This window comes from Anguilla anguilla, chromosome 17, assembly GCF_013347855.1.
Source record: "Anguilla anguilla isolate fAngAng1 chromosome 17, fAngAng1.pri, whole genome shotgun sequence".
Classification (NCBI taxonomy): Eukaryota; Metazoa; Chordata; class Actinopteri; order Anguilliformes; family Anguillidae; genus Anguilla; species Anguilla anguilla.
The window spans coordinates 20,943,584-20,959,323 of record NC_049217.1 but is presented as its reverse complement, the minus strand read 5'-3'; the positions used below and the strand labels follow the sequence as shown (position 1 = coordinate 20,959,323).

At 46.7% G+C, this 15,740-nt stretch overlaps 1 protein-coding gene across 3 annotated transcripts in view; it reads left to right on the top strand.

Annotated features, from left to right (window-relative positions):
* LOC118216977 (voltage-dependent T-type calcium channel subunit alpha-1I-like) overlaps positions 1-15,740 on the top strand; it is a 217,843-nt gene that overhangs the window by 177,593 nt on the left and 24,510 nt on the right. For all 3 annotated transcript variants that reach the window (XR_004763109.1, XM_035398673.1, XM_035398672.1), the window contains exons 30-36: positions 4,405-4,483; positions 5,390-5,511; positions 6,450-6,851; positions 12,113-12,259; positions 13,360-13,494; positions 14,061-14,190; positions 14,542-14,765. Coding sequence is in view for 2 of the 3 variants with exons in the window: in XM_035398673.1 (XP_035254564.1) it covers positions 4,405-4,483; positions 5,390-5,511; positions 6,450-6,851; positions 12,113-12,259; positions 13,360-13,494; positions 14,061-14,190; positions 14,542-14,765 (1,239 nt within the window). In the remaining variant the exon portion in view is untranslated. The remainder of the gene's footprint in view (positions 1-4,404; positions 4,484-5,389; positions 5,512-6,449; positions 6,852-12,112; positions 12,260-13,359; positions 13,495-14,060; positions 14,191-14,541; positions 14,766-15,740) is intronic.

Genomic DNA, 15,740 nt, shown 5'->3' with positions numbered 1-15,740 from the left:
CATTTGGCACTGTGCTTACATTTCAAGCCAGCTCATTTTGTCTGGTTTTATTAGTCTATTTAACATTTGCACATAAAATGCATAATTGAAAAGTGCAATGCAGCAATACAAAGAGTCCAATTATAAAAGCCATGGACAGTCTTATTCAACATAACGTCATGCTTATGTTATGATGTTGTTTTTTCAGTATGCCGCAGAGATCAGCTTTTGTCTGACCTTGCAAGAGATTTAAATGTTTATACAAATGTTTGTGAATTTATTTTGATCTTCAGATATACATATATATATATATATATATATATATATATATATATATATACATTTTGGTGAATAACAGCATGGTGCATTTGTGACACAAAAAAAACATATTTCAAAAACACAAACATTATTTGAAGTCAACATCTAAGTTGCTTGCATCCTAAAATCCCCATAAGAAATAACCTTTTTTAAAAAAAACTTTTTACTGAGTCTTAAGATGACAGTAATCCATGGTGATTTAAATAGAAATCAGATGCTATATTCTGGTAAAGCAACTCTTTTAATGTTGCATGGTATTTAAATATAGGAAGTAATAGCTTATGGCAAATTTTGAGTTTCTGAAATTCAAATGGAATGATTTATTTCTACATTTTTAGCAATGATGTAATTGGAAGAACACCCTACTTATTTTACAATTATTTTTCTGCGTGTGTTGTGTTCATGTAATATATTGTTTTGTTTACTATTTCATCTATTAAGTTCATGTTTCACTCCGCTTGATTAATTGAATCACCTTAATACTGTTTGTCATTCCAGGCTCATTAAATGCAGCAGATTTGGTTTGGTTCAGCTGAGCAAATCCTGATTTGATCCTCTTAATCTGTTTTAGTGTAAACGCTTAAATGATTCTTAGTCATATTGACAACAGAAGCGATTCCAGGCATAACTATAAGGCTATGCAAACACATACTTCAGGCAGCTGGGAAATATTTACAAAACACTTCTATGGGTGTCTGTCTACACACACACATACACAGTGTGCACATACAAATGCCCATATTATTAAATAATATTAATAGCAAAAGATGTATACATATTGCACAGTCACATTTGGTCTGTGTATGTTAAGGCATATTGCAGTGTAGCAGGTACAGTCCTGGTATATTTAGACCAGGCATACTGAATCCTAGTTCTAGTGAGCCTTTGCTGAACAGAGCTATAGATCAACTTGCTTCATCTTTTCACAGAGACTTAAAGTAATGCTTCTGTCATAAATTGGAGAGACATTGAGCGTCTCTCCGGAGTAACACCCAAATGATCCCCCAAGCCACGATAACCATAGAGAGTGGCCGTTAGACAATCTGGATCGATGACTAGAATGTGTTCCTTTTTAAGAGGCTGTAGTAATTGGTGATTTAGAGTGACCGCTCACAGCAAGCGGGGCAGTGGGGGGGGTGTAGAAACATGTACCTCCCTCTAGCCAATCACGTGGCCCGAGAGGATGGCTTGACATCATCAGCCATGCAAGGTCCTCTTTTCAGTGTTGGCGTCTTCCAGTCAGGGGCAGGGGTGGGGGTGAGGTGGGGAGGGAGAGGGGAGTGTTGAGATCCTAATGAAAGTAAAGCGATCAACTGACAGCATGCCCCTCCCCCCGCGGCCTACACAGTTATCGATTCCCGCTCGTTAACACCTTGGCCCTGCGCAATGTCTGAAGGACATGTGGGAGGTAATTAACGGAGATGATGATTAAGGAGCTCGCCATTAAATGCACCCCTGACTAATACACGGAGGAGGGCAGGACGCCGTGGACTCCTGGTCCTAACTTTCTTCCCCTGAAACCGTCCGGGTGACTTTCCCACGCCTGCGTTCCTTCATTCGTGTGACATGCAGTCGCATCGCAGAGAAGCCGCGCGTTATCATTATTTTTTATCTTCCTCCTCCGAGCCGAAATGGCACAAACTCGCAATTCAATGAGAAGAAATTGTTCCACGGAATCAAATTAGACTGACACTAAAGCGTACCTGCCGCTGGGCGTCCTGCAGGGAGGCCAATAAACTGCGCGGCAAGCCAGCGGGTTGCATCCGCAGCGGCGCTGCCTTATTTCAGCAACGCTGCTGCTAACCCAACCCTTTATTTATTATTTCTGCGTTCGGTTTGTTCGCTCGCGCTCGCTAATCCCGCGGCGTGCGTCGTTACGCGTTATCGTTCTGCGTCGCGGTCCGGTGTTGCTTATTGTGCGGCGCATCGGTGAGGCGTCGTCGGTCAGCCGAAGCCCCGCCCCTCTGGGCTGCTGTGAGCGCGGCCAGCTCTCGGCTCGCCCAATGGCCTCTGTCGCTCACGGCCCATCCCACTCCTGCTAATTCCGCTTAGGATTCGCGCTGTCTGTGTTTCAAGCTCTTTATAAGGGTCTTGTTAAATCGAACTTTGGTCCTCGTCACCACTCGCTCCTTGCATGGACTGCCTTTGTCTTTTTCCCCCCCCTTAATGAGATTTCATTGGGAAGGAGCAGGTACCTTTAGCATTAAAAATGCACATTGCTCATCTTTTCTTACCAGTATGTTTATGATATGTCTATCGCCATAGCAATCATTTGGAACCCCGCTGTTTAGTGTTCTCTATTAAGAGCACTGTTGCTCGCACCTGTCGAGTGCATCCCGCAATCTGAGCATGCAGCCGGTTAATCGGTTAAAAGTTCATACGTAACGTTCACACAAGTGACTTTCAAATCTCCGGAGTCTCCATTAATGCCCCTAAATACGTGCTAATGCGTCTTTGAGCGCTGAGGAAACAGCGACAGCGCGACGCGACTGTCACCGCCGTTTGCGTTCGCCATTTCTCCAGCCTCATCGGGGAGTTTGGCGAGAGGCTGATAAGCCTGAAAAAAAAGAAGTGTTAATCACCCAGCGAAAGAGGCGGCGGTTCGGAGCGGCGGCGTGAAGTGCGCCGAGACCTCCGCCGGCGGAGATCACCATGGCAACTAAGTGCGCTTTAATGCTTTAATGAACGTGTCATCCGGCCTCTCTCTCCAGAACTCCGCGGTGTCCCCAAGCATCCATTGTTCTGCGAGAGATCGCCGCTCCATTTCAGAAATGCACGTGACTTTATGTTCGATCGGAGCGGATGTGTTTTTCCTTTTAAGAACGTCTTGTTTTTGTATACCAATTTAGATACGTTAGATAGTTTAGACTTTTAGATACAATAAATCTTTTTTAGTTTCGTTATGCTTGGTAGCATTGTGATCATCGAAATATAGTGCATATACACTATATGACCAAAAGTATCTGGACACCCCTTGGTCAGGGGCTGTTTTTCATGGTTTGGGCTAGGCCTCTTAGTTCCAGTGAAGGCAAATCTTAATACTATCGCATACAATCACATTCTAGACAATTTTGTTCTTCTCCAGCAGTTTGGTCTGTGCATGACACTGCTACCACTGGTTTTATGTGTTATAGTTCCATTTCTCATGAGTCTATCTCTGCATTGTTTTATCTTTCATTTGTTTAATTGCCTTTTTTGGAAAGCACTTTGAACACCTTTATGAGAAGTGCTGTTTAAATAGTTTATTATTATCATTATTATTATTATTATTATTATTATTATTAATATATGTTAATGGACCACTGCATTGCAGTGAACTCTCACACAATGCATGAATATGTTCTTCTTCTGTTCCATCTGCTTCTCTTTCTTGCTGGTAAACTCCAATCCCATTCCTTCGCTACAGTACAAACAATATGTCAGAAGTGGAGATTTATTGGGACAGGTTTCTTCGGGGCGACCGCGCTTAATGTGCTCCGCACCACCGCCGCGGCAAAGGCCTCCGGTTTCTTCCCGAGGGAGGGGGAGGTTGTCTCTGAAGGGCACCGCCGTGGGGCTGTTTGGCTAATGAAATTGTGTTTGCTTTGAACATACGCAGCTGTTTCAATTATGCGGCCCGATCCTTCATAACAATCGCGCACTTACCGCGAAGCGGCTTCCACTTCTGATCCGGCGCACCTTAATACGGGCAGGCTGCGCTGTAGCCGTGCCGCTTCCCCTTGGCTCATTGGAAGTGCTTCGTTCTATGAAATGCGTTTGCCTAAAGTGCCTCTTCAGAGTGACATTAAAAATAATTACATCATTTCAAATGGCAAGTAAAGAAATGCACTTGTAAAGGAATGACTAAAACAAATGAAATGCACATGCTGAAGGTATGCATACAAACACACACATACACGCAATTACATACAATTCATACATATATAAATGCCAGGTATTGCCTGTATTAATGATCCTTTACAACAGTCACTGTTATACAGTATATGCTTGATTGGCATAGAATTTGAATGGAAGGGCCTAGTTTAAAAAAAAACTGCATGGCCCTGATTGGACATGACCAGTTATGTGATGATGCAGGTTGTGTTCTCATTGGTGGATATGTTTCAGGTGGGGAACCTTGGATTGCTCTTCATGCTGCTGTTCTTTATATATGCAGCTCTGGGGGTGGAGCTATTTGGAGAGCTGGGTGAGTGACATCACCAAATGCCGCTGCTCCATTCATTAATGTGCATGGGACCCAACCCAACAGTGTGACAAAGACAACACACTGACACGACAATGTTTCAACACTGTGATTCCAATGCATCTGGATTCCATTCATTCCCCAGTATGAACATGTTTACTGAAAGCTAGCAATATTTCTCTGCAGATGAACTATTAGCTTTTAAACATTTTAATAGCCTCTTAATATTGTGGTTTTGTTGTGTATTTCATACCGAATGGTTGATGTGTGCTGAAACGTGTGTGTATGTGAGTGGCATGTGGGTGTGTGTTGTGCGTTTGTGTGGATGAGTGTACGGATGAATTTGTGGATGTGTGTTAGTTGCATGCATATCTGTGCATGCATGTGTGTGTATGTGCGTATGTGGGTGAAGCTGTGCGAGTGGCTGTGTGCACACGTGTTGGTGTGTGCAGGCGTGCATGTATATGTACAGCACAGTGGGTGCGTGTGCACGTGTGTGTGTTTGTGTGTATGTATGTATGTGTGTGTCTGCGTGTGTGTCTGCGTGTGTGTGTGTATGTGTATGTGTGTGTGTGTGTTTGTGTGTATGTATGTATATGTGTGTGTGTATGTGTGTTTGAGTGTATGTATGTGTGTGTGTGTGTGTGTGTGTCTGCGTGTGTGTGTGTATGTATGTGTGTGTGTCTGCGTGTGTGTGTGTGTGTGTGTCTGCGTGTGTGTGTGTATGTGTATGTGTGTGTGTGTGTTTGTGTGTATGTATGTATATGTGTGTGTGTGTGTATGTGTGTTTGAGTGTATGTATGTGTGTGTGTGTGTCTGCGTGTGTGAGTGTGTGTGTGTGTGTGTGGCTCTCTCCTGCTCACGCTCTGTCCCCCCCCCCCCGCCCCCCCCCCCCCCCCCCCCCTCCAGTGTGTAACGAGGATTTCCCCTGCGAGGGCATGAGCCGTCACGCCACCTTCGAGAACTTCGGCATGGCCTTCCTCACGCTCTTCCAGGTCTCCACGGGGGACAACTGGAACGGGATCATGAAGGTGAGAGTCCCGTGGCACAGCGCAAACGGCCCTCATCAGAACGGGCTCTTTATCCTTCATCTGACGCATGCTGACAGAGGCGACCCCCATTTCTCCCGCTGACCTCTGGAAGACACCCGAGAATCCGCTCCCTGGAGAAGCTTATAAAATGCCCCTGCATGCTCTTTCATCTCAGGGATACCTTGATGTCAAAAGGAGTCCCAGCTCAGCACTTTCGTTGTTTGCACTGACTGCGTTCCGCTTTGGAGTGCATAGAATGCACCCCGTGTCTGAAAGTGCTGCCCAGCAGGTCTGCATTAGCGTTTCAGTCGGCTTTTATGGGCGATTATTTTGTGCGAGAGCGCCGTTACGTCTTGATTGAATTTTGCAATGTCACCCAGCTTGTCTTGAACTTTTGCTTGACTTCTTCTTTACATATTCTGCTTTAGTGTCACAGGGACACACTTAATTAAACGCATGCCGCGGCGTTCGTCCGGCTAAGGCACCGTTCTGGCGCATGGACGAGCCGCCCGGTCTCGATTCAAACCCGGAACGTACCGCTGTCTGCGGATTGTGATGCCCAGGGACAGGAGGGTTCAGTCTGTTTAGGGGTCTGTGTTCCATTGCTCTCTAGCGACACCTGCTGATTGGGCGCCTCCACGTTTCGGAGGAGGAGAACTGTAGATTTGCATGAATGTGGCTGCAAATAACTAATTGGAATTTAGGGGTTCGTGTTACTAATTGGACTTCCCAATTTGGGGCAAAACACACCTTGAGTGTCTGTTCAGTTTCTTCTAAAATACTTGGAAAGCTCTCATCCAGCGCCATGTACTATAAAACTCTCACATTTGACAGACTGATGGAGGTCACTTAGTTTAGATGCTGAACAGACACTGACAGCACCGTGGTGTCCGTGGCCAGGCGGAGTAGACCGTAACGCTCGTGTGCGCCCCCTGCAGGACACGTTGCGCGAGTGCCCCACGGGCGAGTACACCTGCAACCCCAGCCTGCAGTTCATCTCGCCGCTCTACTTCGTGAGCTTCGTGCTGACGGCGCAGTTCGTGCTCATCAACGTGGTGGTGGCCGTGCTCATGAAGCACCTGGACGACTCCAACAAGGAGGCGCAGGAGGAGGCCGAGATGGACGCCGAGATCGAGCTGGAGCTGGCCCAGGGCGGCCTCTGCTGCATGGGGGGGATCGGAGGAGGAGGGGGAGGAGGAGGAGGCCCTGGAGGAGTGGTAGGCGACATGGGGAATCGACAGAGTGCAGGAGCCCACGTCAACCCAAACCCCGCCCACGCCACCCCTCACTCCGCCCCCCCAGACCCACACAATCCCCGCAAGCTCTACTCCCCTGCCCAGGTTAGTCTCATCTCCTGCCTAACCTCACAAGCCTTCATAAAGGCTTTATAATGCCTTAAGAAGCATTACTCATTTATATAACAGTCATCTGGTGTGATTCCGTATAATCAGCTGCCATGAAACTTTGCCTTCATTTGTCACAGTCAAAGTTAAAGACTTCATTCCCGTGGATTAATACTACATGATGTCCATGTATATTTCTTACTAGCCTCCATAATCCTAATTGTGCGGCGGTGTGTATTTGGGAGAATTAGCCGCGTCTCCTCGCACCTTGTCTGATGAGCGTTCATGGCTGTGCCAGTGACCCGGGGGTGACTGCGCGGTGGGAAACGGTAGCGCTGGGCTAATGAAAGCTCCGCTCGGTGAGCCGGTGGGGGGGGGGGGGGGGAGGAGACGCGGTCGGGGTTTTCAGAGAGGGAGGCGCGGGCGGGCGGCGGCGCGCACCTTTCTTAGCCGGCTTTGGCTGCGTCACGTCGCCACGGCAACGCGCGCTCCCCTCCCCCGGGCCCCGCGGCACAGAGACACAGTGAACCGCAAGCGGGGGTGCAGCGGAGCAGAGCCCACTGGTTCACTGTGCTGGTGTGCTAATCACAGATACACACACACATGCTCACATACACACACACACACACACATGCTCACATACACACACACACACACATGCATACATACACACACACACACACACACACACACACACACACACACACACGCACACACACACACACACACGCATGCTCACATACACACACACACACACACACACACACACACACACACACACACACATACACACACACACACACACACACACACACACACACACACACACGCACACACACATACACACACACGCACACATGCATACATACACACACGCACACAAACATACACACACACACATACACACACACACACACACACAAACATACACGCACACACACATACACACACACATGCACACATGCATACATACACACACACACACACACACACACACACGCATGCTCACATACACACACACGCATGCTCACATACACACACACGCATGCTCACATACACACACACACACACATGCATACATGCACACATACACACACACACACATGCATACATGCTCACATACACACACACACACACACGCATACACACACACACACATACACACACATGCACGCATACATGCACAAATACACACACACACGCATACACACATACATACATACACACACACACACATGCATACATACACACACACACACACACACACACATGCATACATACACACACACGCACACATGCATACATACACACACACACATACACACACGCATGCTCACATACACACATACACACACATGCATACATACATGCACACATACACATACACACACGAACGCATACATGCAAAAAATACACACACGCACACAAACATACACACACACACATACACGCACACACACACACACGGGTATTCTTATTCTCACATCCCCGGCCACCTTTGCCAAGCTATAAAAGGCTTTAAGTTACCAAATTTAGCCTGGCTCAGCCAACACAATTATGCAACTGACAGACAAGCTGTAACCCCAAGCTCCACTTCACTTCAGCAGCACGCTATAATTATAGAACCACGGGCCGCTTTATCTATAGCTGGACGCGCCGCAATAAAAAAACACTCAGAAGAGGAAAACCAGCTGAAAGGGAAAGAGGGGGAGGAGGTAAAATGATAACGAAGTAATTATGTCAGGCTCTGAAAAAAAGAAAGAAAGAAAGAAAGGAGGTTAATAAAGCCATGTGGATATGATGGATATGTGCGGTCTGCTTGCAGTCTGCTTGTAGGCTGCTTGTGGTCTGCCTGTGGTCTGCTTGCAGGCTGTTTGTGGTCTACTTGCCGGCTGTTTGCTGTCTGTTTGTGGTCTGCTTGCAGGGTGTCTGTTTGTGGTCTGCTTTTGGTCTGCTTGCGGTCTGCCTGAGCCAGCTGCTTAGGTACAGCAGTGCCGTCTTCAGCCACCATTACTGTGCACCTCCACTGGGGGCCTCCCAGACAGGAAGTGACATCATGCGTTCTTGGCTGTGCTCTCCCAAATTTCTACTGGGATTGGAAAGGGCCTGCATATATGACCGGGCTTTCTGAACTAGTGCCGAAAGACCAAAATTCAGGAATAGGACGATGCTTAAAAAAACCAATAACACACGGCAAACCAGTCTGAGCTTTAACCGCAGATAACTGCTCTAACACCCCTCCGGTGCCTCTGTTTTCCTGTGACCCTGGCGGGGAGCAGCGAACAACAGGAGCGAGTGCAGACAATATGGCCACCCTGCTGCAGAGCGGCGACAGCACTTAAGAGCCAGGAAAGCGTTTAAGAGCCGCGCCGCGGACGCTCCCCAAAGGCCGCCCCTTTATCTCTCCCTCCACATTCCCAGAGAGACAGGCGGCCAGTATGGGGTGAAGGGGAAAACGGGGGGGTGCAGAGGAAAGGAGAGACGGCTGAATGGGGCGAGCGTTTCGAGGAGATAATGGAGTGGGAGGGAGGGAGGGAGGGAGGGAGGGGGCAAGATGCAGGGGGGGCCAAAGCTATCATAGGTGAAAAATGGACTTCAAATACCAAATGAAACCAGCGCAGTGAAAGAGGGAGATGGAGAGCGAAAAAGGGAGGCGGGGGAGAAAGGAGAGAGAGGGAGGGAAAGAGAGAGAGGGGGAGGGAGGATAGAGCGAGGAGAAAGCGCTGTGGTGACAGTGGTGTCGTCCCCAGGAGCTGGTCTGCGGCGTGTTTAGCAAATCCTCTCTCCGTCACTGATGCGTCAGGTCCATGGGGTTACTGACAGGGAGCGCATATTACCAGCGCGCTGAACGGGGCATTTTGGGTAAAGCGGCTCTGTTGCTATTTCAGGCTCCCGCCCTCGCTGGAGCAGGGAGACTGAAAGTGAGGGCGTATCGCGTTTCTGCCTATTTATGGCGTGTGAGATCTGATCAAGTATCCAAGACCTCGGCCTGGATCCCTGCTGGATATCCTCCCTCCCGCCGCACGTGATGCGTTCTGAAGCGTTCTGCTCAGATTTGAGTGGAGCCGCCTCTTTTCCCTTCCACTGCTTACACTAAGGCCCTCATCACTCACACCAGCCTTTCACATATGAACTACAACCAAACGTTATCATCGTCATATCTTTTAACGTCGCAATGAAACTACTGCATGCTCATCTTTCGTTTTCGTTTTGTCTTTAATGTGTTTTTGAGTTCACCATTTTGCATTGAGCAGCAGTGCATCCGGAGCATGAGATTATACCTGTGAGCCGGTGCTCATCTCCATTTGAATTTAATTGTAGAGCTGTCATCTCTTCATAACACCGGGATGCTTTTGAGTCAGAAGCGCACAAGTAAAGTGTATTGCACTAATGTATTGTGCACTGAGTACCTGTCCATCACACAGTTCTATTTAATGTCTGATGCAAATTACTTCATTTCAGCGTCTTTAGTTGAATGTTTAAACAATGCCACAGACCTTATTGGAAATATCTCATGTGCAAAGTGCTCTTTCATTAGTGCCCCCCGCGTTGCCTTGTCCAAAGTCCTCAGGGTTCAATTCAGACCCGTATTTCCCCCATGACTTATCGCCATTGTGAAGAGAGCTTTAAACCTGCAGTGACATGTTTATGCAGTCGATACTGGGAGGAATCTGGTTCACACTGCACGTGCAAGGCTTATTCCAGCACCCCATCTGTGTGGATGCATATCAAATGCAAAACTCAAATTAAAAAGAAGCCCTTATGCATTATTCCCGATAGGAGCCGTTTGACAGAAGTGCGCTGCATTGCTTTGATTGCACCTGCCCTGCCATGCTTCCTGGTTCTATAGCGTGTGTCTGGATGCTATGGCAACAGCAGTGGAGAGCTAGGCACACCTGAGAGAGATGCTCTGCCAGGGTTGGGTTATGTGGCATCCTGTCTGCACAAGTGGCAGTTGGGGAATGTGATTCGAAAACATGTCAGTCTGCCTGGAGGAATGGTGTATCCCCAAATATAACAGGGTGCCGTTTTATTGTGTATGCGTGTGTGTGTGTGTGTGTGTGTGTGCATGTGTGCACTTTCAGATGAACAATTCAACATTCTGATCTAAACACATTCACATTCATCACTTCCTCTTTGTGTCTGAGATTCGTTAGCCGGACCAATTTGTCAGTTCAGTTCAGAAATGCAGGCATATCTGAAAGAATGAAGGCACTGAAGGCGCATTTGTTATTTTTAAAAACAGTGTGATAAGCAGTCAAGAACACACTGAAACATCAGTTCTTATGATGGCAATGATGGTGTCCAACTGCAGCGGGAACCAGACTACCTGATCTGGCCGGTGAGCCTATCGCAGGAGTCAGGGCACGTGACCGTACATTTAACGCTCACCTTCGGTAATAGCATGGGGTGCACCTCTGGTCAGCATTCTCCTCTTTCAGATTCATTACCCCCAAAACAGGAAACTAACACAAAAAGTAAACGGTTACAGAGCAATAAATAAAAAAGATAAATGGGAGCAGATTCCCCTCTCAGGTTTCTCAGCAGTTTATGTTTTAGCAAATTATGACTCTGACCCAGTGAAAAAAACAGTCACGGCTAAATAATTAGATTAAAACTGTGAGATGGAGGAAAATATGGCCTGAGAGAAATGGAGACAGGCTGAGCAGCAGACCTCTGTTTCAGTGCTACACCGCTGCACTTTAAATGGAGCGGTGAATATTTAATAAGAGTCCATAATTAATTGTACAGCTTTTTTTTTTTTCATTTAAAGCGACCTCACATTGTCAAAGAGTTGAGGCTTGCAGTGTTTCAGTTGGCAGCTGGTTATTTGAATAGCAGACAATAGACTGTATTCAGGTAACACCTGCCCTTAACCTAGACCTGTATTCAATCAACATTTGTCTTTAAATTTGCAATGCAAGTAAATTCAAGCATTGCACTGTTTCTTTACAGTATTTACTTTTTTGTGATCACTGAAATGGCCAAACCGTTTTAGTGAAAAAAAATATATATATATTATTATGGCTTTTAATTGTTAGTCAGTGCTCATTTAACCCCGGCCAATGAGTATTAATTAAAATGACCCCAAAGACCCCTGATCTTTGCTCGTGCGTTTGCGTTGTGTGAGAGCATCTGCTTAATGGCGGTGATGTAAATGGAAGTGATGTCAATGCAATTTAAATGAGCAGCGATGCTGAAAGCGTGTGATGGCATCGTGGTCCGAGGGTTGTACACGCGTGCGTTCCCCCTTCCAGGAGAACCTGTGGCTGGACAGCGTCTCCCTCCTGATCAAGGACTCCTTCGAGGGGGAGCTGCTGATGATCGACAATCTCTCTGGATCGGTCTTCCACCACTACTCCTCCCCGCCCATCTGCAAAGACTGCAAGCACCACCCACAGGAGGTGGGCCTTCTCGCCAGTGACCTCACAATGATGATAATAATAATAATAATAATAATAATAATAATAATAATAATAATAATAATAGTAATAATAATAATAATAATAATGTACGACTTCATTCAGGTATACTATATATATATATATATATATATATAATCACTGTCATTACCCAAATTTTATCATTTATCATTAACTGATTTTTAAGGCATCTTAAGATGATAGATGATAGATTTTCAAATGTATGACATACCCTTGTGGCTGTCTGCTTTGCATAATGTGCTTATCAGCATTCATACTGCAGTCTTAGATATGATATCAAGTAAGCATAATGTAGGAGGTTGAGGGGAAAGAAATCAAAAGACAAAAATAGTGTTTTTTTAACTGAACTGGAATTGCTTATGTGTCCCTGGTGATCAAAATGCTATCCACAGCACAGTAGTGCAGAACAGTCAGTATTCAGTAAAACTAAAGCTTACAAACCTTATGTTTGTAAGTAGGCTGTGTCTGGCACAAAGGCTAATGTCCAAAATCCCTGTCAGTAAAGCTGGGTCTTGACAATAGTGCCCACTGCATTCAGAAGCTTTCCATAATCTGCATGCAGATACACAAACATGTCCACACACACTGATGCACACACCCACACACACACACACACACACACATACAGACTCATGCACACACACACACACCCACACACACACACACACACACACACACACATACAGACTCATGCACACACACACACACACACACATACAGACTCACGCACACACACGCACACACACACACAGACACACACACACGCATACATGCGCAAGGTCGCAAAATGCTTACACAGTTGCTGTATCTGTCCCAGGGGGCTCTGTCCATCACTGTGATGGAGTGAAACAGGCCAGAGAGTCCATGTGTCCAGTTAATAATATCACTGTGAAGCTCCTTACCTGTCAGACTTCCTCTCCACCTTTCAGCCGATGCTGCCAACCCATCAATCACTCCCCCTGATTTACCATCTCTGATTTATTAAACTTTAGCTCTCCCTCTCTCTCTCTCTCCCTCCCTCCCTCCCTCCCTCTATATCTCTCTCTATCTCGTTCCGGCAGATCCGATTGGCTGAGGTGGAGCAGGCGTCCCTGAGGTCCGAGCAGCTCTCGGACAAGTCCTCGTCTCCGGCGCTTCCTGATGACCTCAGCCTGGACGACCACAGTGTTTACCAGCTGCTGATGAGGGAGGGCAAGGTAGGCTGCCTGAGGCCTGGAGTCACTCTATTCCCCCTCTTCCCAGCCCTAATCTCAACGCTGATCCCTGTCTCTGTCATTAAGCACTTAATTCACTTACCCTGTGTGCTTAATTGCTCTCTGGCTGAGCCTGAATGGCCATGAACTCCCATAAAAGTAAAACTGTGTGCGGAGATAAATCCCAGCAGTCCCAGTCACATGATCAGCCCAAGTGTGGCTTGCAGAACCTTAGAATTAAAGCATATCTGGATTCTGGCATGTTTACCCTAAGCCATGGTTCTGTTTTGTGTGAAGCAAGGAAGCAGAGGGCATGGATAAACACTGTTAACCAGACGTGCATTATTTGGTAAAACAAATGTTTTAATTAGTAAAATCAAGAGTGAAGAGATGGATGGATTATAAGAATGCCTGGGACTTAAAATATGTTATACATGTAACTTCATTGATGTTGAATCTTTTCCTATTAGGAAACATGAGAAAAGAACTGCATTTCTGTTGAAGCCTTTTCCTGAGCCCCGCCCTTCTCTAGTGATTGGCTGATCCCACGCTGTGCCATGTTTCTACAGGACGAGAGAGGAAGCAGCGACTCCCACAGCTTGGAGGAGGGAGAGGGAAGCCAGCCCCACAGCCCTGGAGCAGAGGGGTGTCCCCAAGACCAAAACCAGCAGCCAGAGCACAGCCCCACCCGTAGCACAGGTCACCCCCCCCCCCCCCCCCCCCCCCCCCCCCCCGCAACAAAAAAACCCCTCAGGGCTCATGTTGGGAGGAAATTCTGCAGTTTAGTTTTATATGGGATGTAAAAGAGTAGTGAAGATTTTAATCACTTATTTGAATCTATATCAGTCATTAAAATGCAAAACACGTTCTTATGTTAATCTATATCAACCATTAAAAAACAGAAATTATTACTTAACACTATAAAAATCTGCACTGGTAAAAAAAAAGGCACTTTAGACTATTTGGATTATTGGCATAATAACTGATACACAGCGTGCTTGGCTGTTTGACTTACTGACAAAAGGGTGACATTCCCATCTCTGCCTGTAGGTGGCACTCTCAGAGGCGCTAACAGCGCTGGGGGCAGGGACGCGGACGGGTCGTCGTCTCTTTTCCACCTCCCCGCAGAGTTCTTCCACCCCGTCGCTGCAGCCCCGCCCGCCGCCCCCAGGAGGGCGGGGTCCTCCCGGGTTCGAGGCTCCAGGCTCACCTCCCCTGCTTCCTGGGCGTCGCTCCGGTCCCCCGGGGCCAACAGCAGAGTGCTGGGCACACAGGTGGGGGCCCGTCCCATTTGAAGAGCTCAGGGCTGTTTCGGGGAATATTAGTGCAGTCTCGGTTCCCTTTCCACTGACCCGGGCAGTTTTTATGAAGCATTTAGGATGTTTCAGAGGCTTAGAGAAGTTTCTGATGGCCTGTCGGCTTTACAGCGGCTGTTATTGGGGCTTTCAGGGGTTTGTGGTCTAAAAGCGAGAAAATGCACTTCCAAAGGAATTCTAAAGTAGCTTGCACTTGCTGTGACAACATAAATATCAGCTTTTGTACCACGCGGGCACTTCATTACACATGTGCAGCAGTCTCAGGTTATATGGGCCACAGGAAATAATAAAATTCAGTGTAATTTTCGAGGAATAATTGGATTATATATGTATCTGAAGGCATACCATTGCTGTTTTAATTGAAGCGTTTATTGCGTTAAACCACAAACCTCCAAATGCCCCGATTCCAGCAACTGCGAAGCTGGCAGTAAGTAATGCACTCGAAATGAATCATAAATTAATGTCATAAACCGCTGATAGTGAACTATTCAGTCATTCAGGGTGAGATAAATGGTGCAGTGCGTAGGGTAGCCGATTCTCTGCTTTCCATGTAAAGTGGGGAATATATATGTAAGGAAGACAGCTGTCCTTAAAAAATAATAATAAAAAATTATATTCATCATTTCACAAAGGTCCAAAAGCAATTTCCACAACCGTTATGAGAAATGCCACCAAATGGGAATATCTACAAGCACCAGAGTAGCTCTGTGTAAAGTTGAAAGTTGATCTGACTCTGCTACCTCATGAGTGAGATATAAAGCACACAAACACTTGACACAAAACTCAGTTCTGATCAATATTACACCAAAAGGAATAGCAGATTAAATCAAAACCCGGTAACAACAGCAAGAAGGAAGGTACTGTAACCACGGCTGTAACTGTGAAGCTTGACTTCAGAGGCTGCTGTGAATAAGAGCCTGAGATCTAGCAGGG